At 41.6% G+C, this 24,040-nt stretch overlaps 1 protein-coding gene across 1 annotated transcript in view; it reads right to left on the reverse strand.

The window, feature by feature from the left end:
* The window catches only part of USH2A (usherin), a 2,319,650-nt gene that overhangs the window by 1,925,885 nt on the left and 369,725 nt on the right, over positions 1–24,040 (reverse strand). Inside the window, exons 10-11 of the mRNA XM_086925936.1 lie at positions 11,201–11,331; positions 5,460–5,532 (exon numbers count right to left, since the gene is read on the reverse strand). Of these exons, the coding sequence (XP_086782062.1) occupies positions 5,460–5,532; positions 11,201–11,331 (204 nt within the window). The remainder of the gene's footprint in view (positions 1–5,459; positions 5,533–11,200; positions 11,332–24,040) is intronic.

Genomic DNA, 24,040 nt, shown 5'->3' on the forward strand with positions numbered 1-24,040 from the left:
TAGCACCCAGCAGTAAGTTTGACATTTGATCTGTATTGTCATAGACAGATGTAACAATTGTTTATTATATTTAACAATCCTTATTTTCATTGATGGACCTGCCATGGAAAGAATAGCATTTATTCATCACAATCAAACTGAGAGGGGAATTGCAATTATGGAGAAGGTGATGCTACAATTGTAAATAAGGTTAGAGAAAAGAAGCCCTTCTAATCCCTAAACTGTATGGCAACACAAGCGGACATGTTGTGTTATGTTGTGCTATGTTATCAGTATTTGAAAAAGGCATACTAGCATTACAACAACATTCCTAATTAGGGTACTCTTCTTATACCAGTGCTTAAAGCTCTGCTAACTTTGTTAGGTTGCTTGCTTGTGTTTGACATGTTGGGTCGTGTAAGGTTAGTAGAAGATCACATCAACCAATGTGCCATGGCAGTGCTTCACTTTTTGAAGGTATAACTAGAAACCATGTCTACAGCTCGATCAATGAGTGGTTAGGAGGTTATGAATATTATTTAACACTGTACTGAGATTCAGTGACACAGTGACATAAATTCAATCAGCAAAACCTCCTTCAGTTAAAAATGTAAGGCAATGTAATTTGTCATACGGTTTAAGAATACTCAGCCGTAGCTGGTATGGAATATTTCCCACTAATATCCTCTCAATATTGTTGGAAAGTTGGTTATTAGTAGTGGTAAATATGGATCTACCATTGGCAATAAGTCCACCAACAGAGTCTAGGGTTCAGTATAGGTCATGCTCAACCCTTGGCAGCTTGAATGTGAGCAGTCAGGCTTAACTTAGGAGACAGGTATGTAAAGCATTTAAAAACACAAATTCAGTAAATAATTAAGAAACAACACACAATAAAAAACCCACACCATTTTATAAAAATAGCAAATATTTGTATCTTTAAAATGACACCAAAAATACAAAGTTCCACTGTAGGAAACCAGAGATACGTTTTTAAAGATTAAAACCTTTCTAGTCACTCTGGGACATCTGGTCAAACTTAACCTGGACAAAGTCAAAGTTTCAGGCTGACCACAATTTTACCATCGCACTTAGAAACGTTTCTGGAGTGTTTTCTTCCAAGGTCCCTCAATGCTCTTCACCAGTCCGGATTTGGAGAGAGTTTGCGAGCTTGACTGTAAGGGAGCTCCCAGTCAAACTGTGGAAGTTGGACCTCTGGAGCTCTTCAGCAGGAAAAACCTGGAATTCAGGCCAGGTCGCAGATGAAGGTGGCTGGCTTGGGCATCGCGGTCACCATATGGAACTTTTTTCCAAAGTTGCTTCAAACGCCTCCAAACATCTGGGACTTCTTCCTGAAGTCCCCCAAAGGGTCCAAAACAACATCGGTTTTGGTAGCTCAAAGATGGTCCTTGATAGGTTGGGACTACAATCCCACCATGCATCTGGACTGCTGTGGATTCTTGGTGCTGTTGATGCAGGTGAGCTCTGTTAATCTGTAACTTACAGGGAGCCCACTTTTTAATCCTTTAGAAGCAAGGTACATTCACAGGGCTGTAGTTCTAGATAGTGCAGCAGGTGCAGTCAGTCAGAATGCAGGGCATGGTGGTGCAAATGAAGTTCCCAGCATTGCAATCCTATTTCTTCTCTTAGTATCAAGCAGCAGATCTGAGAGGCTCTGCCCCTCCCACATATGTTTTCAGTGTTCTCTGGTGGCAAGCAGGAGAGCATTTGTGTCCAATGTGGCCCAAAAACAACCCAGAGCATGACAACTCCCTCCAAGGTGTGGCATATTCTTGTCCCAGAAAGCACGATTCCTCCAAAATTCATGATGGTTGAAATCCCAGCAGAGGAGCAAGAACTAGCTAAACCAACCTCAAGTGTGGCTCATTTTCATAGGCCCCCAACACCTGCAGATTCCTTCCTTAAGCCTGCTTTCTGGCTGGGACAGAGGGGATAGAGGTAGGCAGGCCTGGCATTCCCTGACTGTCTGGTTCCTCCTTTGAAGCCTCATGTTTTACAACTCCCCTTCTCGGCTCTGGCATTCCTGTGTAGAGGAGCCTTCTCCAGCAGATAGCCTCTCCTCCGGTGAGCCACTTATCATTTCATCAAAGCATCCTGGCTTATCCTGTTAACTCTAAGCAATCAGGGAAGATTGCAGGAAGGCTGAATGTTGGTTTACAGACAAGAAAGTCTTATAACTTCTTCTGTTCTGTACAATTTAGATAAATTCAACAATGGCACATTGTTGGTATTATCAATACCCTTCTCCGAAGTTTTTAATGATAGTTATTCAATTCCTAGCAATATCTATTCATCCATAAACTATTGTAATGTCATCCAATGTGGCTAGGTATCTACAATGGGGAAAATTAAACTTGCAATTTCTCTATTACCAGGGCGTGCAAAACATAATTTATAAAGGCCCTACTTATAGTTAGGTGACTCCCTACCCCTGAGACACCTAGGGGAGACCTTGGGGATACTGAATAAGTTAAAATATTATGGCTCCTCACCCCACTCATAGCACCAAAGTTGATTTTGGAAAGGAATGTACTAAATTGGGGAAGTGAAATGTGCAATTTCTTGGTTCCCTGGGGCTTAAAAATACATATTTTAGAAGGGCCCTGCTTATAATTTCATTGCTCCCCTCCCCTGGGACACCTATGGGAGAACCAAGGGGTACCTAATATGTAAAGATATCACTTTATAAGAGCCCCTAACACCAAAGCTCTGTTTGGGCACAATTGACATTTAAATGCAGTGCTGCAGAACAGAACTGCTTTTGAACTGATCTCAGGCACTCAGTAGTACACACATGCAAGTGCAACAAAAGCTGATGGCCGCTAAACATCCATGCCCTATTATATACTAGGGACTTAAAGGTAGTTTTAATCCCCCTTGGCCTATTTTCTTATAGGGACTTATATGGTAAGCCATGCCAATAATAGGTGTACCCTAACACACATTGTGTACCCTAATGCATGTGTGTTTGGTTTCATTTGTGTTTTCAACATAGCATTGGCCCTGAGCTTGATTTGACAGAGCCCAGAAACAGTCAGATTGAGTTACCACCAGTACCAGTCAGCTGGAAAAAGAAGGGAGTGCACAGGGCAGACAGGCTGACTTTGCAACAAATATGAACCCATCTAGCCCTCAATTGCACACTATATTGATGATTTTACTCTATCACTAATCTGTGTAGCTGTCTACCCAGACCATAAACGTTACTTTGATCAATAATGCATGCAGCCTTCTTTGATTTGTAGAATCATCACACTAAATTGCCATTCATAACATGCTCTAATTTATAAACCCTGATTTCTTTCCATTTAAATGCATGTAATTTTTCATCTGTTGAGAAGGTTGTTATGTGGCATTGCATTCTGTTTATTCTGAAACCATGTCAATAGTATTTAACCAGAAATAATTATGTGAACCAGCGCAGATATTATTCTTGTTTAAATATGAAAATTAAACCCTTAATATAATTAAATAATAGGTCCTTCGATCAACCTTTGCTGCGATCATGGAGGATTGGTGTAGGGCTTGGTCACAGATGGGGCCCTACGGCCAACACCCTACTTCGCATGGCCCGAAGCCACAAAAACAAAAGCTTACACCTTTTCCTGGTACTGTTATGCCAAATTTTGTCATTTGAGATGTCATAAGTATTGCTATGAATGTTATGATTTCACATGGTATAAGTGATGTAATGTGGAAGGATATAACCAGTGCATGGAAAAATCTGCGAGTTATAGTTAATGTAGTGTGGTGAGTGAGGTGACAACACTGGACACGTAGGTGTATGAGTTATAGTAATTTGAAGGTGGTGCACAAATTATACATTCAAGATATAACTGTAACTTTATAATTTGTAATGTTACTTTAGTTTAATTGGGTTTGTATAGAACAAAGAAATGTTTCCTTACTATAACTGATCCCTAATCTTTGTTTTTGTTAATTGAAGTTTAATGCTTTTTAAATTTTTAATAAAAACTTTGTTGAAACCGAACAGTTTGCTGTTGAGCAGAGTGTTATTGAGTAGAGTGTGGTACAGCAGAGTTGAGGAGAGTGTCAAAAAGTGTACTGTCACAGAGTATAGTGTTGTAGAATGCAGTTGAATGGAGTAGAACGTTGTACAGTGAGTGGTGTACAGCAGAATAGGGTAAAGTAGAGTGGTGTATAGCGGAGTTGTGTAGAGTGAAGTGTGGTATAATGGCCTGGCATATATTGAAGAGGTGTAGAATGGATTACTGTAGAGTGGAGTGGCAAAGTTTGGAGTGGTGTAGATTGTAGTGTGGCAAAGTGTAAAAGCTGGTAGTGGAGTAGTATACAGTGAAGTGTTATAGAGTGGAGTCCTGTACAGTGGAAAGCGTACAGTGGAGTAGCATATAGTAGAAGGGTGTAGACTGGTGTGTCATAAAATGGAGTGGGGTAGAGAATAATAGCATAGAGTAGAGCAATGTTGAGTGGAATGGGGTACAGTGAATTACTGTGGAGTTTAGTGGCATATATTGGAATGACTTAGAGTTGAGTGGCATAGAGTGGAGTGTGTAAATTGGAACAGATGTAGCATGAAAGTGTGCAAATGGATTTAGAGCGAATGTGGCAGGAATATACGTTATGAGGAGTAAGTGTTATTTTTTGGTATAATGTGTAAATAGTGTAAGTAGCGTAAAGTTATACATTTTAAAAAACATAGTTATTTATTGTGGTGCCATACACAGCAATAAGTACTGACATACAGATGAGAAGTCAGTATGTGATAGCTAATGACTGTATTTACCAAATGAAAAAGGCAGCCATGTATTTTTTATCGCTGTTTTGGTGTGTTGTACGGTCTAAGTTTAGCTGCGTTCTAAGTTCGGGTCCTAAATGTAGGTAATTAGTACTTTTCATTGTTGTTCACTGCCTATTAACACAAATAAAAGTAGTAATATATAGAGAAATGTATAATTTTTAATATTTCTTTTAGCAATATAAGGAGAACAGCAAATCTTTTAAAGTAGCGCAGTATTTTTGTAGGCATTTCTTGTGCTACTCTGAGGACTTTGTTGTGCATATTTAAACTTGTTAACAATAGAAATTACACTGCAGTAAACTATGTTTGCAGAAAATAGTGTGGTACAATGTATTTTGAATTTTTTAACTTATGTTTTATTTTAAGTACAGGGGTACTCCTGAGGCAGTGCCACTGTACTCTGTACATTACAAAAATATATATAGGTATATTTTCCCTACCTATTACAATTACTAAAGTGGTGATAGGTAGGAGAAAATAATGCAGAACATAGCCTAACTGCACCTAAAAAGATCCTGGCTGCCATAAAAGTTTGTAAAGGCAGTCATAAGGAAATCACCTAATGAATTGTAAATGCTATATACCACAGTACTTCTGCGGAATAACACAACATACTGAAACAACAGATATCACTAAGTTAAATTACCTTCTAACTTAAAAAAATACTTACTCCACTTACCTGTAGTACCCAAAAGGAGCATCTGCACACCGTAGTGCCAAATTTCATGTAAATCCATTTGCCCATTCTGTTGCTACAATCCAAAAAGCCTATGTAAAATGCATTGGGGTCAACACCTGTTTTGGGATCCCCTTTTTTCTTTGTACCTACTTGACCAATCCCTGTGAAACTCTCCTTCATCTGCCAGTGTAGCTAGACAGACTACATTAACTATAACGTGTCCCTATACCATGCACAGTGTTCTCATAAATTATATCATTTGAGATGGCATCAGTGTTGCTATAATTGCTCTGATTTAATGTGGTATAAGTGATGTAATATTAAAGGGTTTAATATATAGTTGATTAAAGTGTAATAAATTGGAGTGGTATGCCGGAGAGTGTTGGGAAGTGTTATAGAGTGAGTGACATACAGTGCAGTAGAATGTTGTTGAGCAGAGTGGCGTAGAGTAGGGTGTAATACAGTGTAGTTGAGTGCATTGGTATTGAGTGTTATGGAGTGGCATAGAGTGGAGTAGAGGAGTACAGATGAGCACCTTGCCATAGAGTAAAGTAGAGTAAAGAGAGGAGGAGTGGCATAGTATAGAGTGGAGTAAAGTGTCATACCGTGGAGTAGAGTGGGGTGTCTCAGAGTGTCGGAAAGTGTCTAGAATGTTGTAGAGTGGCATAGAGTGCATTAGAGTTGTACATTGTTTTATGGTGGTGTACAGTGGCATGGTGTAGTCTGTTGTGACATAACTTTGAGTTGCATGCAGTGTCGTGGCATAGGGTAGAGAAGTGTAGAGTGGAGAGGTATAGAGTGGAATAGTGTAGAGTGGAGTGGTGTGTCGTAGAGTGGAGTGTCATGTCATAGAGTGGTGATTCGTAGAGGGTTGTAGAGTGGTGTGGCATAGAATGGAATAGCATAGAGTGGAGTAGCATAAGATGGAATGGCGTAGAGCGAATCGTATATAGTGGCGTGGCATAGAGTGGAGTGGCGTGTTGAAGAGTAGAGTGAAGTGGCATGTCATGGAGAAGAGTGGAGTGTTGGGTCATAAAGTGGCTTATCGTACAGTGTTGTTTAGTTGAGTGGTTTGGAATGGCATAGAGTGGAATCACAAAGAGTGGAGTGGCACAGGGTCGGTCAGGTGCCCCGTCCGATAATCCTCACGCACGACTTCAAAACACTTCTCACACAGGCCCAAAACAAGCACACTCCCTACCGTGTAGCTTGCTCTCCGTGCGTTAAGCGCTGTAAAGCCTCACACATGGGTAGTAAGCACTATACACAAACTGCACAGCACAACAGCCGGGTAATGGCGTATCAGTGCTCCTGCAGGTTACTGAGGGGAGGCACGTGCTTTGAAGTGAGGCCCTGTCTTGGGTTGGACCTGACTGCCATCTAGCATCCCAGCATGTACCAAGTTGATGAAGCCTGTACAGGTGCCATGGCTTTATTGGTGTGGGTGGGTGAACTTGCGTATGTAGATGAGGCAATGCATTTCATAAGTTGATCGGGAGCCAGTCACACTTGGAACCAACATCTGGACTGCCCAAGCAGCCCTAACTGTAATTATTGCACTGTTAGGCGATGAAGACTATCTTTGAGTGGTGATACCCCCACGGCATTCATGCTTTCGAATGAATCCTTCCCACGCCCCTTTAATTGCACTTATAGAACGGTGGGGTTGGGGGACAAGGCGACTCTTGAGACCTGCCATCCAAACCTGTGTGGTAGTAATGTAAGAGAAAGAAAGGTCACTTTTTCTGTGTGTATTGAGGGGGACGGGTTAGGCCCTCCGCCTAACCCTTGTCAGCTGTGGTGTATTGTCCGCCATTTTGGATGTTTTGGCAGATCTCAAAAGAACAGCATGATTATTATTGCCTTGTGGGTGTGCAGTGGTGTAGCCGTGCTGCAGTGTTTGTGGCTGAGGTGTTCATTTTTTAGTGTCCCTTGGCTAATCTATTGTTGCCGAGGGGTAATGCTGACTCTTAAAGGGAACTCTCACTCGTCAGAGGCCATGCACTCCTCACGTGGGCTGACAGACAGTACGAAAGCCCAGCTGGGCTGGGTTACAGTAATTCAATTCATGCTTCTTTAAAGAGTACAGGAAAAGGGCAGAAATAGTTATTTGTTAATGTGAATGTTCTAGGCGGCGTAGGATGGGACAGTCACAAGTGCCTTAATGCACCTTTGACAAGTCGTCAAGGTTGGGGCAGAATCAGTCTTCTAAGGTGATGCAGCTTGGGAGGTTTATCCAGGGTGCATGTCACTTGCATGTCCTGCCTGCCAAAACCACACAGGGTGGGGGGCAGCTTCAAACATCCTGATATGTAGGGCAGTCCAGATTTCCTTGGCAAGTCCGCCCCAGAAATTGAAGGTGTTCTGTATGTACAACGCTGCTTATCGACAAGGCCAGAGTCGCAGCACCATGCCTTTGTGAGCCTCCTACCCAGCTCTGGTCATCATTCTTGGCTCCATGCATCCTCGCACCAGGAGCAGTGTTTGGGTAGTTCACCACTGCAGGCATGGCGTCGAACCATTGTCCAATTTTGCATAGTCACCCCGGTTGCTCCAGCTTGCCTGTTTTCGCTGCAGCTGCCAACATCCTCCCCTCTCAACATGTTGCGCTGTCTTGGCTTGGAGGAGTTTGTTTTTGGGCAGAACACATGCCAGGAGGGAGTGTTTCGTGACCTGCGCTTCAACATCAAATATCTTTCTGGAAAATCAGGCAATTTTCACCTCATGAAGACAGACCCTTCACCTGACAGTGGGACAGCGGCGCAACCATGTGGGGGCAAAACCGCCAAAACCTGCTCCAAGTCATGCTAGAAGATATTATGAAGCAACAAACATCATTGTGCTTTTTTAAATCAAAGTTTGCATTGTTAACCAATTGTTTCATGTTGGGGCACAACTAGTGACTACTGTCCGCAGAGGAATGGTGACAGGTTGTCCTGTGTCTGACATTCACGCCTCATGTATGCCCAAGAGTGGCAGTCACTCAGTCACTAGTAGTACTTGTCCCTTTTCTTGCTTCTAGAGCGATTATTCTTATTTTATATTTTGTGGGACTCTCACTTGGGTGTACTGCCATGTTGTTGGTGTTAATCCTTTCAGAGGGTGTCGGTCTGGAGCTGTGCTAAAGATACCAGGAGTCTGTGGAAAGTGGTGCAGGGTGTACAGTGAGTAAAGAGCTGAGGCTTTGGGATTGAGTGGACTGTGCAATCTTTTTTCATTGTTTACCTGGTAGGGCCTTACTGAAAATTTTAAAAAAGTAATTTTAAGCATTTCTGTCCAGCTTGCATGGTTTGGGTTTCACAATTAATGTGAGAATGTTGCTGTTGAACACAGAGAGTTTTGTTGTTATACGTTTGGGGTAGTTTTGTTGTCTTTTTGGAAGAACTGTAAAGGAAGGACCTTTCACGACTGTTTCTCTTTGAACAATGCCCCCATGAGGCTCGCGTTGGCCTGGAGAGTGAGGTTGCTGTCAAACAATACCCCAAGTTATGCCCTCTGGTCATTCATTTCTGGCGAATTAAGCTGCATTCCAGACTGCGTCGACATGCCCACTTGGTCCTTAAGCAGATTCTCTGCTTTCTTTGTGAACGGGGAGCCAAGCCTGTTCACTCTTATCCATTACTGGTCTTCTGGCAGTTTGTCTGTCCTTTAGTAAGGTCCTTTGGACAATTCTTACAGCTCGCCTTCGCTGTAGGTGTTGGCCGCATATGGACAGTGCCTCATGTGGTCAGCATTATTAGGAGTGTATGAAATGTAAGTAATTTGCATGTTTGCATTTACACCAAATTTTGGCAAAATTATGCATAATTAGGTATATTTTAGTGCATGATGCATTCCTGCGTCAAATTTTGGCCCATTAGTGCATTTCATGGTAACAAGATAGTGTAAAGAAACAAAAGGACGTAGAACAATTTCTGTTGCATTCGGTTATTACAACATTTCATAATCCATTTTTTACTGCAAATGGCGCATAATTATATGAAGTGGTTTAAAAGTGTAATTTTGGGAGTTTCACAAACGAATGCAGTCATGTAGGTTTTTCTCACATACATGGTATCTAGTTATATTCTATATGTATGGCGTTCGATTTTCTTTCATCCTTGGGATGTACACGGTGTGTTGAGATTGGGAGTTTTCTTACAGTTTTAGATTGTATCCCAGTTTTGGAGATAAATGTTTAGCTTTAGGATGAAAGAGAACAGCACCTATTACTCTCTCTGCATGTAAAGGGGGTAGCGGCAGTGTCTGTGCATCAGGCACGATGGCAGAAAAATGCTGCATTTTACCTGTAATCAATCAGATATTAGTCACATTTTTCCAGTGAAGGAAACTTGTCTTATTCTTACGGAGAATCCCTCGATTGCATGGTTTGTACAATATACCTCTCCTTTGAGCCTAACCAGTCCTATTTAAACAAGCCCTCTAGATCCCTGCAAGGAGCGGGCGAAGTAAGAAAGCTGCATCCCGCGAGTGGTGCAGGCGCGACAAGGCTGTGAGGAGCGTGCGCTATTGCAATTCATGCAATTGGAGTGTCTGAGGAGACGCCATGTGGGCGCAAATCGCCTGTCTGTATGCACACATGGTTTGTCTCCCTTCGTGCTCCAAACCGCCGACAATAGAGTCTCGCCAAGGCGAAGCAGCGCATGCCCTGCGTTCGCTAGGCAAGACCTAAAAATAGCATACATAATACTTAGCTGTACCTAAGTTTGTAATGCAGAACACAGCCAAAGTGTACTGAAAACAACATGGCTGCCATTAATTTTTGTAAAGGTCCATCGCATAATAATTCCTTGGCATCGCCATGTTTCGTGGTAGTTTCACAAAAAATGCAAAATTCTGTGAAACTACCGCAACAACATATATCACTAAGTTAAAATACATTATCACTTAAAATAATACTTATCCTACTTACCTGTAATACCCAAAAGGATCATCTTCACCCTATAATGTATAATCCTGCCAAGTTTCATGTACATCTGTCAAGCCACTATGTTGGATACAAATGTCTATAGAAAACCGTGTTTTGGGGCCCCCTTTTATCTTTGCACTCCCTTAACCAATCACTCGAAAAGTTGCATCCTCTGCAAATGTCAAGAAAGCTATAGGTCTAGAAATTTTCAATGAGATTCATTAGATGAGGCAAAGTTATTAGCAATCAAAATTATGAGGAATTCCTTTACATGGGAATCCTGGATATAACTATACAGTTGTTGATGAAGGGGTTTTGGTGTCTTTAAGATTTGCATTTATTGATGATTTTCTATCCTGGAATTTTAACATTGATGGGCTCATATGTGTTTTATATTGTCTTTTCTGTCTTTTGTGGCCGGATCGGATGAATAAAGATCTTTTGAACTGAACTGAAATGAAAACTACAGAGTGGATACCCCATACCGTACTATCTGTCTGTCTGTCTGTCTCAATATATTTGAATATAATGTAGGGGTGTTCGTGCTTCAATCACATCCTTTGATTGAATGAATTTGAGAGAATGCATCATTTTGTTTTCTTTCGGTGATGTTCTGGTCTTGTTAGTAGGGCAGGGGGATAGCTCCTATGACCTGATTAGTACAGCTTTTGTGATAATGTTGTTTTAAACTTGACATTGTAATTTGAAGAATATTTTTAATTTGGCACGTTTTGCCTAATAATTTAGGAGACTGATGCTGACAAAATGAGAACAGTGCAAGAATGTCATTCCTTCCCAAAGAAAATCACTAGATAATGTAGGTATAACTCACCCTGTTGCATAGGAGGCTTCCATTGATGGTTCCAGCTTCAAAACAATGACATGGCTTGCAAACATCGACTGATGCAAGATCAGCTCCACCTTGACGATAAAACAAATCCTTGCATAGCTCACAGTTTTTTCCTGCATCAAAGAAAGGTTATGCATTAGGGATTCTGACCCATTAAAATTAAAAATATAATTCAAAATTAAAGGCTGTATTCCACTGAGAGCCTTATAATTTTCAGGATGTCCATTTTAATGCACCTTTCATCTGTACCTGACAGTGTACTGATCCAGAGCATATGAAACAATGAACCTGTTACAAACTGTGCTTTACTTCATTAAACCTCCATCTGTTACATAATCCCATAATTACATAAAATTCTGTTACCTGACTGACTCCATATTTTTGCGAAGATTACTGCTTTCACTTAAAATTCTCCAATGTGCCTTTAAAATAATTTACTGTAGGAGGAAATGCATTTGCTTTATATAGTTTATTTTCGACAATGAAATTATTCATTGTCCTGCTTCTATATATTTGTTTTAATTGTAGCATGAAAAGCCTCTTTACTATAAGTGAATAGGGGAACAGCAGCATGATTGTTGAAGCGGTTATTTTATTTATTATTATTCTGATTATTGTTATTATTATTAATTGAATTAATTGTAGTAGCACTAGGAATAGTAGTGGTACTTGAATTATTATTTAACCCGTTGCATCCTTGTGACGGAACCGCTCCGTCACAAGCCACGGTGAGCTGTGCTTGTGACGGAATGGTTCCGTCACGCCCCGCTCGCCGCGAATTTCGCGCCTGGGCTGACTGATTAATGGGCGGGGTGGTTCGTGATGGAACCGTTCCGTCACAAGCACAGCTCGCCCGCGAGCCGTGATGGAGCGGTTCCGTCAGAAGCATGGGACCGCCGCGCGACCCCCCCCCCCCCCTTAGCGCTGCGGCGGAATAGCCACCGCAGCTAAGGGGTTAAAGGTATAATTATTATAGCAGTGTAATCCACCACCTTTCTCTAAAGGCCCTTTAGATGACTGATGTGCAGCAGCTAAGTTCCAATAAAGTGGAGAAGGGCCATTAGTGAGTGGTGTAACTCGATGCTGAAGTCCTGCAATTATGTTAGAGCATTCCAACAACTTACACCGCACCACATACTGTCAGGGCCAGACTGGGAACCAAAACCGGCCCTGGCAAAGTGCTCAGCCGGTTCCCCCTCCCCACTCGTGCGGGAGTTGGAGGTGCCGCCGAGCGCTTTGCTAGGGCCGGTTTTCAGCCGATTTTGTGCAAAATGCTGCAAAATCGGCCCTGTAACAAAATCGTCCCCCAGGGGCTCAAAACCGGCCCCCACCCTTGCGGCGCACCGGGGGATTGCCAGTGGTAAATTCCCCAATCTGAATTGCACATATAGTTTCCTGCCCATAGGTGGGTAGATTACATCCAAGAAGGGTTCCTTCATATACACCTCTTTTATTTGTAGGAACTCCATTGTCAACCCACCCTCTTTAACACTTACCTGGAGCGACAACAGGTTGTATTGCCTTTGATGTTTGATAAGATCTGACCTGGAAATCATAGCACAGGATAGCTCTGGTGATGACCATAGTTCTGTGCTCCCAAGCCTGGTCAAGACATGCCTAATATGGGGCAGCCTCGTTTTTTTACTGGTATCAAGTCTGGCGAAGAGCTCCTTTAACTCATCTTTAAGGGGGATAGCTCGGGAGTTACCCATAGCCGCCGCCAGAATGTCAAGGGCCTAAGGGCAATCTCTTCATCAATTGGCCACATGCCAAAGTCCATGCGGAGGGGAACTAGTGGGGTGCTGCATGGTAGCCCTATAAGCTGTCTCAGAAACTTGTTTTCTAGCTTCACAAGGTCCACAGTGGAACTATGCCCCCAATGCTCCGCTCCATATAGTGTAGCCCCTCTTGCTTGGGCCTTAAATATCTCCACCATAGGAACTGCTGGCTTGAAAGCAGATGTTCTGTATAGTTACATTATCCCCCCGTTGTCTGGGTGAGCCTAAGCCGTGCTTTATCCATCTGTGGGCCCCACCCAAATTGCTTAGATAGTGTAATGCACAGATAGTCAAATATCCTTACTTTATGGAGAAGGGTGCCATTAAGGGAGGGATTTGGGCGCGTACTCCTTGGAGGGTTGAAGACCATAAATTTGGTCTTAGACAAATTAATCTCCAAACCTCATGTATTACAGAACTGTGCAAACCCATCCAGAATGCGTTGGATACCTAGGGGTGACTTAGACAGTAACAAGGTATCGTCCGCAAACATTAATGCAGGTATCTTCCCTGTGGCAAGCTTTGGGGCAACAACGCCTTTTATTTTGTTTGAAAAAGCGATGAGCTCATTAATATAGAGACAGAATAAAGTGGGGGCTAAAATGCATCCCAGTCTCACACCCTTTTTGACAGGGAAGCGCGAAGAGAGTTCCCCAAATTTTCCACATCTGACTTGTTCATAGTTATCAGTGTGTAACTGTTACAATCTTATGTGGTATACTTCTGTACATCTATTATATGTGTACGCTTTGGTATATTCCATACAACCCCATGTTCTTAGTGTACTTGGTAGCTTCCACGTGGAGCTGACCTTAGAATGTTTATGTGAAGTGTTGGATTGCTGGAGAGCGGAGCAGGAAGAATAAAGACAGTTAACCTTCTACTTGTGAAGTTTCTTATATGACAGTAGTCTTTATAACAGTAACCTCACCAGCACATTAAGAAGAAAGGGGGGAAGCCCAAGATCCCCAAGTACTTCCCAAAGCTTCTTTTTAGGTACAAGATCGAAGGCCGACTTCAGATCAACAAATATAAGATAGAGGCTGCCACCCTCCATCTTCACCGTTTTCCAGAAAAGTAGCTGTAGTCTGAATATCTGGTCCACGGTTGACATGTTTGATCTGAAGCCGGCCTGATGGGGGGGCTCAAGATTCCCTGCTTCTCCATCCACTCCTGCATACGGGCCAATAGAAACCAACCCATGAGTTTTTGAGTGTTGTCGATTAAACTGATGGGTCTGTAATTAGAGGGTAGAAGGGGGCAAACCTTTTTGAATATGCGTACTATCTCAGCACCTTTCCAGGAGTCAGGGGGATTCATGCCCTTCAGAATAGCATTAAAGAGGGCACACAGATATGGAGCCCAGGCACTGGGTTCCTCCTAAAAGAGATCCCCTGGGAGTTTGTCCAGACCAGGGACTTTGTTTGGGAGTAGGCAATTAATAGCATTTCTAACCTCAGTCAACTAAATATCCCATGCACCCTCCTGTAAGGACTCCAAGGTTCTGCTTAAAATGTCTGTGCTTAAGGGGTCTTCCGCTTCACAGTCAAACAAGGCCCCAAAGTGTGATTCCCATACTTCGGGCGCTATGTTAGGTTCTATAGCCACACGTCCTCCCCCTCTCCTGAGCTCACTAACTTCCAAAACAATTTGAAACCCACCTTTCTGATTCCCATTCTTTATTTTCTTGAAGCAAGATCTTTCTGTGCTTGGCTCTAGCTAGTTCTTGCAGTCATGTTTTCTCTGCTGTTGGGGTCAGACCTTGGTGACTTGGCTATAAGGGGAAGGACTACAACTAGCAGGCGCCCGGAGGCGCAACACACCTGAAGACTCTCACTCCCGCCCTCTTCACCTACATAACTACTTGCGGCCCCCGCTCTGCAGGAGCCGCTCACAGTCGCATTTTCTCTGCTGTTGGGGTCAGACCTTGGTGACTTGGTTATAAGGAGAAGGAATACAACTACCAGGCGCCCGGAGGCGCAATACACCTGAAGACTCCTAGCCCCTCCCCCTTCCTCTATTTATTAGCTCGCTGGCCCCGCTGCGCGGAACGTGCGCGGGTGTGCGCCGGGCGAAGCCCCGGCCAAGGGCGGGCCCGTCTGTGCCAGTCAGGGCCAGGAAAGGCCAGGGCAGGCCCCCCCCTTTGGTTTTCTGTCCATATATTTGTTTCATTGGTACAGGAAGATGGATAAACGTAAGAGCACAGGGGGTACCCTGGATGCCTTTTTGGTCAGAGCTGAATCGCCCCTTACACACGAAAAAGCACTGATGGAGCGCAGACTCTCTCTTGACCTTGATATGTTTCCTCTATCTAGAGAGGAAGGGAGTACTAAATCCCCTACTCCCAGGGCCCATATTGCCCAAGAGACCATAACTTTAGTTGAGTCCCCACAATCTCACCTGTCCACAAACCCACAGGGAGGCTCAGAACAACATTTTCCAGGAGGGACAGGTCCAAAAACTAGGAACCAAACAAAAATAAAAAAAGGGGCTCCAGTTAAACACAAAACCACTGGAGATAAAAAATGGAAAAGAAGGGAAGAAAAGGAAAGGGGACCCCCAGGGCTTAGACCCCATTAGAACACAATCAGTTCAAACACAAACAGATGTAATTCCTCGTATACAATCACCCACCCTGACCCCAAATACTCTTTCGGAACCAATAAGTGATACTAATATAGTGTTAACAGAGCTTATAAAAAGCCTAGTAGAATTACATACTCAAACTATAATGACCACACTGACTTCCCTTATAAACGAAAGATTTGGTACCATAGAACAGAGGCTGGACTTAATAATGGATTTAGATCAAATTAGAAAAGCAATAGATAATACAAATCTTGCCCCACAGGGTAGTACATGTCCTATAACACAAAGAGAAGCCCGAATGCAGACCTCTCGAGATAACACTCAGGAATCACAAAGAGAAATCCACCATAGATCTTCCATAATACACGAACCACTGTCCCACACTACATTCTTTCCTCCAAGACAGGAAAAGACAAGCAGTCGGGGTTTATTTCATGTAGCAAACAAACCAAAATCCAGACAAGGACAGAACACACTGACCCTCAATTTACCGCCAGCCTCTTCTCCATATGTCTTGATTCTTGCTGGCATTCCCCGTTAAAGCAGGGACAAACTGAGTCATGGATATCCCTCAGAAATAAAGTGTCAGATTGGCTGACTAAATTTAAATATTTCAACACTGAGTATATAGAACAAATAATTATGGTTCGGAGGGTGGATTGGGTGGGACCATCAAGTAAAACAATAGAGGGGGACTGTGTTGTAGTAAATTTTAGGTCCACAAAATTGGTGCGCTATCTGCTAAGAAACAAAGATGTTCCTTTTCCCACTCATCCAAACATCTCAGCCCTCCCTCTGGGCTTCTTTTATAGACCTCCCGTAATTTTGAGAACAATGGGGAATGGTTCAGTAATGACATCAAATAATTTCGAGCAGTTATCCACGCTAAAAGAAATAGACTGATAACAAATCCGAGGCTGTACGACCGCATCAGGCCTGAAAGAAATAAATATTGGGGTACAATCCCCTAAATCCCCTTTATTACCTGATGGGGTGGTATACCAACTTCCCATCCCCCTTGACTTTATTCCGGTCCCAACAACCGGGGGGCCGACTGTATCATATGGAGAAAAGGCACATAGTTTAGTTCTAGTTAATATTATCTTCTGGAATACTGCAGGTCTCCTCTCAAAAGTTAACCAAAGAGAATGGCTTACTTTTATCAATAATTATGGGATAATATGTTTCCAAGAGACCTGGGCTGTTGCACCCATACATTTAAATGGCTATAAAACATATTACTCTCCCGCAATACCTTCAGTATCGGGACGTGCCAAAGGGGGCTTAGCAGTATATACTACAAATCTAATCCAAGTCCGGGAAATTGTCCCTCTAAAAACAGAAAACAACTACCAAATAAATGTAATTGAAATAAACAAAACGGATTCATTTGTATTAGTTAATTTTTATAATAATTTAACCCAGATTTTATGGATTGCCACATTTAAGGAAATTCGAAAATTCCTTTTAAATCTTAACAAACAGCACCAAGGAAAGAATCTTACAATTATCTGGGGGTTGATTTTAACTTAACACTTTGCCCAAATAGTGAAAATAATACCTGTGGCTATGTGGATGAAAATAATATAAGTATTATATAAGTATTACTCACTTTAAACATTCCAATTAACTATGGCCAATAAATTAATATCTCCGTCAGTCCCATTGCCACCGACCTTTAATGGCAAAGGTGCCTCTAGTTGCATCGATTTTATTTTATTTTTTTAACAGGGACGATGTACCCACTAATTACGAATTTCACCACTCATGACTGCGTATTCAGCGATCACTTCCCCATATCAGTCATTCTCTCTCTACCTAAAATAGGAGGAAGAATCAAAAAATGTAATCTCTATGGGGAGGAAAACTTATTAATGAATTGATTGAATGGTTACGCACTGAAGTGGGGAAAGGTTGATCCAGTAGAGGTCACAAGAAAAGTAGTGAAGAGTTCACATAGAGAAATAACCATCTGCTTGGCAAATAATTCTTCCTCGCAGGAGGTAATTGATAACTTCCTACCAATAATTGACTCCATAAAACGAGTTTTAACTATAAAAAAGAAAGGAGTAAAAAATAACCACCACGTCTGGTTCAACTCTAGCTGCACCAAAGCTTATACAAATCTGAAAAAAGCCCTTGGCGTACCACTCAGGGATAGAAAACTGATTGTTCAATTTAGGAGAATTTATAATAAAGAAATCCAATTAAGAAAATAGGAATTAAAGGAGGAACTCTGGGCAGATTTACATAAACCTTGTCAGCTTAAAGATAATGCTGCCTTTTGGAAGGTGATAAACACTCCATTTCTGTCAGGCCCAACCGATTCAAACAAAGTTGAGGTGACTATAGATGAATCCTCATGGGTTGACCACTTTTCAAAAATGTTTGGGATTACGGAACTATAGTCCGTAGAATTGACTTCTTCAGAGACGAACTCAAACCCAGAGGGCGCCACTTTTTTTCCACTTGCTCTCGGTTTTTCCCTAGGTGAAGTTGAGAAGGCTTTGAAAACAAGTAAAGGAGGAAAAGCCCCTGGCCCAAACGAGGTCCCTGTTGATTTTTACAAGCATAATACAGATCTCTGGGGGCCAATATTGTTTAGAGTTCTAGAAGCAACATGTAAAATTGGAATCCTGGAATCATGGTCAAAATCTATTTTGGTGCCAATATTTAAAAAGGGCGATCGCCAGAATCCAACCTGCTACCGCCCGATTTTCCTACTGGATACATTAGGTAAAATCGTGGGACGTACCATTTTGGACCGACTACAGTCTTGGTCCGAGGAAAACAAGATCGTATCCGACATACAATATGGATTTAGGGAAGGGTTACGTGGACGTAAAAGGAGGTAGCCTTCATTTGGCCTACGTCGATCTTACCGCAGCGTTCGACTGCGTGGACCATTCAAAGCTGTGGCTTATTTTGGAAGGAATAGGAGTTAACCCACCGTTGACTATATTCCTGAGGGAGATGTATTCAAATGCCACTGCAAGGGTCAGATTTGGCACGGGTGGAGAGCTTACGGCACCGTTTAGAGTGGAGCGGGGAGTCAGACAAGGTTGTGTGCTGGCCCCCTTCCTTTTTACTTTGTACACTAATGGTCTTGAACAGGCTATGCTGAAGGGGACCAAGGACCTTCCTTTAAATCAACATCATCCAATCCCCGCTCTCCTCCATCCGGATGATGCCGCGGTGGAATGGGGCAGGGAAGGCACACCTCAGCACCTTGAGATGAAAAATCAGGTATGCAATGTCATACAGTAAGGATCAACTAAGTGAATAGAAAAGAATGAGCGCGAGCGCCTCTGCGCAAGACTCAAGCACAGCGTTAGTTAAAACACAATAACAGAATTGACAGCATAAATGAAGCTAATAATGCCTCTGCAGAGCAAACGGGTCCGAGTAGGAGCTGCCACCACCTACCCTAGCTGCAAGCATCCCAGTCTGGCGGTCAATTTATGTGTGAACGTCCCTCCCCCAGCTAGAGCGCTGCCACTAGTCCGGACCGGGTCCAGGACTACACCTAAGATGGCCGCCTGCCCTCCACTCAATCGGAACAATTATGATATGTGTTAAAGCTGGCTTGTGTTGGGATTGTTTGAAGTGTCGAGCTGAATAACATTGTAATTCTGTTTCATTATTACGGAGCAAGCATAACGAAGCTAAAACTAAGGGACCACGAACAATAATCCTGTTTCGGGTGTATTCATGTGAAACAACACACTCATACAAAAAAAATCAAATCAGTTAAATTACATTGGAGCATAATGGTTTGGAATATAACAATTTCAGAGTGCAAACAAACAGACAGAGGTGCAAAATGGATAAAAGAGAGGCAAACAGAAAGGAATTTTTATCAACCATGTGGGAGAAGGGGAGCATGGCAAAATAAGTGGAAATGGTAAATACCACAGTGAAAACAGACACTAAAAGCAAACTGCGTTTGTGGGAAAAAATAAGCAGGAAGGAAATCAACAAATCCTGGGAATTAATAACATTAAGACAATACTTAAAGGTTCAAAGAGTCCCAAGGGGCCTGCGAATTATGTTGATGCCAAATCATCAAGACGCGACGAATGAATTATTACAGGATTGGGGAGAGCATGGTTTGGCCTCATCTCTGGGCTTGATTCAGATACTGGTCAAACACATTGAAATTGCATTAAACAAAATCAAAGAATAATTGCAAGAATTAGAGAAAGAATTAAACTCTTTAAAACTGAATTCAGAAATGGCAAAATTCAAAGATGATATTGCTAGCCAAATTGAAAAACATGAAGCGACCGTACGTCAAAGAAAACATAAAAAATGTGTACGTGAAAGAATTGACTACGCGGAAGGCAAAATATTTACCGCTGCCTACAAATTTGACCCCTTTAGAAACCAACAACCACTGAGTACATCAGCAAGTACCTCGAGTAGTTTCTCATCATTGGCATCCACCGATCAAAGCGAAACCGAAGGAACAACGAATGGAAATAAGTAGTCTTTTTTAGGTGATCTGTGCCTGGTTTTGCAGCAAAAACAGTAGGAACAAAACCGGGAGACGCAACAATACCAACGAGGAGGAGCAAGAGGGCGCCAATGGTAAAGATGAAACTACAACGCAGAGGAAGGAGGACCAAGTACCTCAATGGAACGAATTGGGGCAATGACAAGTAGCAGGAGGCAAAGGAAGGAGAAACCCTAAATGAATTACAGGTAGTCAATTTGTCACCAAGGACAATAACTGAGGCAGAGATATCCCTATTGAAAAAAGGAATACATTTTTGCCCAACACAAAAAATTGACTTAGCACAAACCAGAATAGATATATATCTTTATGTGAGAAAACTTAAGTTGGCTAAATTACTCGCCGACAGCAAATACAAAGTAAAAAAGGAAACAGTAATCAGAATGACAGAATCAACATTAAAAGCGAAAGAAGCAGATGCATATTTAATATTACTCAATTTGAACACCTTGGAAAATGAGGAAATAACACTCAGTACAGCATGCCCACAAGTTGGAGCGGGATTAAGTGACAAACACCCCAAATCAAACTGTTATCCACAATTACTACCGGGCAATAAGGTGGACCTTTTTTAGGAAGCAGTTATCAAGGACTTATATAATCTGAGAGGAGTATAACACAAGGATAATCTAACAAAGAATGAAAGAGAAGGCTTTAAGACCCTCATGGATGACAAAGAAATTGAAATCAAAACCGCAAACAAGGGCGCAACATTGTCATCCGGGGGAAGGAAGCGCATGTCATGTAAGCCTATAGACAGTTGAACAACACCGTCTATTATGAGCATCTGCAAACAAATCCAACATCACTCATCAAAAGTGAGGTGGATTACAAACTATTACAATGGAAAAGTCTCAACCTATTGGATGAGGAAGAAGTTAAATATCTGACAGTAGATCACCCAGTAATGGCTACCATCTACTTCCATCCCTAAAATCCATAGGAGGATGGAAAATCCACCAGGGCGTCCAATTTTATCAGCTAGAGGCTCGATATTGGAACCATTGGCCAATTACATAGATGACTTTTTAAGCCCTTTTGTGGAACAACTAAGCTCCTATATAAAGGACACAATCCATATCTTGAGGAAACTAAAACAAATTGAGTGGAAAGATGTGATCTTACTCTATAAGACGATTGAAAACGATGCAGGTCTGAAAGCCAGCAATTACTTTCTGAGTGAATACAGAATCCATTTAAAAGAACACAATGCAATGCTTGAAGACATGATGAGGATGTGTTTAACATATTTCTTTTCAGAGAGATCTTCCGGCAAAAAAGCGGCACCGCAATGGGCTTTTCTTTTAGTCCAAACTACGCGTGCCTACTAATGGGATGGTGGGAACAAGAAGTGGCCTGGAATAGCAAACATCAGAAATTTGTCGAGAAAGTAATAAGCTGGACCAGATTCATTGATGATTTGCTAATTATATGGAATGGGACCAGGGCAGAGTTCCAAGAATGCTTTGATATCCTCAATGTGAGTTTGAAAAATTTGAAATTTACATTTGAAATGAATGATCAGAGGATAATACAGCACAGCAACAAATGCAACATTACAGGCCTCAAGCTTCCACCAAACATCCCTTAAAACTAGTATACCTTTCGGAGAGTTCCCCCGGATCCGGACAATCTGCTGCGAACAAACAGAATGGGAAAAACACAGTAAGGCTGCTAAAAAGAGATTCCAGAACAGAAATTACAATACCAATGTCATCAAGAAATGTTGGATCAGGGGCAATGGAAAAACACAAGCGGAGTGCTTAGACTTAAAGGATACTTCAAAAATAAACGAAGACTCACTATCTGAGGGAGAGATCAGGGAAATTATGGATTACACGCAAGAGTCAAAGGCTATAATGTCCATACTGCGAAAAAAATGGAAAATCTTAAAATTGGACAACACATTGTCTAAGATTGTGGGAAACAATCCAACTGTAACCTATTGCAGAGCTCGCAATCTAAAAGATCAATTAATTCACAGCCATTTTGGTTCTAGAAATCAAAAGGAGGGTTGGCTCCAAAAAAAAGGCTTTGCGAAGTGTTTTAATTGTAAGGGTTGCCAAACAGCCAAACCAACTCAAGAAATTCAAATGGCACATAGAAAACATTGGAAAATCCGAGAGCTAATTACATGAAAAATAAATATGTTGTCTATGAGTGCCCATGTGCACTCAGGTATGTTGGGAGCGTCACATGTGAACTAAAGAAAAGGATCCTCGAATATGTCTGTGTGACCAAAAACAAGGACAAAAGTAACGTCATTGCCAAGCACATGGAAGTGGCACATACAAGTGACTGGACAAGCCTAAAATTCTATGGGGTGGAAATGATCCACCAGAATGTTAGAGGGGGGGACAGGGTGAAAATTATCCGTCAAAAGGAATCGCGACATATTATCAATGCAAGAAGGATGACCCCCTTTGGCTTGAACCAATCAGAGGAATTGTATATTCATTTGTGATCGATAAAGTTTTATTGATATACAAACCAACAAAACAATAAACATTCCATGGCAAACAAATCAACAGCAACAAGCTGGCTTCAGCATGGAGGAACCAAGAATTACAAAGAATGATCAAAACAGAATGATCAAAAAAGAAATAGCCACAAAATGTGTCAAATGCAGTAATATATTGCACAAACTAGGATTTGCTTCAAGATATGAGTATTCAACCCACATGGGTTTTGCAACCAAAAGTGACAGAATTCACAAACATGGACACACATACAAAGGGGGTACGCAAAAAAATTAATTTGAACCAAGCAATCAAAAGAGTAAAACATGCATAACATCGCTATCTTATTGTGGGGCTACCCTCGTTACAGTTTCAACTTTAAACCATGATATGTTGTGCTATGAAAGTGTGAGATTATGGGACACATATGAACTTAATTTCAGTATTGTTCTTTGGTTTAAATATTTCCAAGAATAAGATTTGTGTCATGTTTTTCGCAAAATCATGGTTGACTAAATTCTATATTGCTGAGTATCACACTACGAATCCCAGAAAGCCTAGTGACAGTGGGCGTGTAGTGGAAATGACGTAATTTCACTTGTGTGTTTGTAAAAGGGGAAAGGTTAACAACAATCACAGCGCATTACTGTGAACAAGGCATTTGCAATGCCGAAACGCATGGGATATCAAGCGCCTGTGTCTGCACATGCAAATTGATGCTCTTGGATAAAAGGAAATAATAAAAAACTGGTTATCAACCTGAAACGAGTGCGGCCCATTTTCCTGGGAAAGAGGGGAGTTCTGCAAAATATATATGTATATGTATATATATATATATATATATATTCACTGAAAAAAACATAGGTTTCAGGCCTTATATAGTTAGGAATTAGCTTTTAAAAAACCTTTAAAATTCACTCCAAAAGCTATAAGTTTTAGGGGTGTTAGAGTTAGCTGGACATTTCACTCATACAAAACTATTGAAATTTCTCCTATATAGTTAGTTGTACTAACTATATTTCGCGCACCCGCAATCCACTGCTGATGATGTCTCATATTACATCATTCATGACATGGTCAGTGACATCACTGATTTCATCTCAAATGACATCACTGATGACATCACTGATGACATCATCCAGTGAATGTGGTTTGCTTCGTTATTTAAATATGCATTATATATATAGCAATTTGCATTGAAGAATGAGTGGATATAGAAAAAAAATATTTGGATGGAGGATTTAGTAGCAGTGTAATTGACTGTTTACTTGACCAATTTATAGTGTCTCACTAAATATAGTGGATAGTGACTAAACTGTTTGAATATCTGTATCACTTTGTCAGTTGTTGTGTAAACTTGTTCTCCGGTTAGTTACTAGCTATGTGAAAGTCTATATTAGTTATTGATTAGTTAACTGAGTATTTGTATGGGAGAGTGAATGTGTGTGTGGTTCGGTGGGGGGGGGGGTGTTACTGCCCA

This window comes from Lissotriton vulgaris, chromosome 6, assembly GCF_964263255.1.
Source record: "Lissotriton vulgaris chromosome 6, aLisVul1.2, whole genome shotgun sequence".
NCBI lineage: Eukaryota > Metazoa > Chordata > Amphibia > Caudata > Salamandridae > Lissotriton > Lissotriton vulgaris.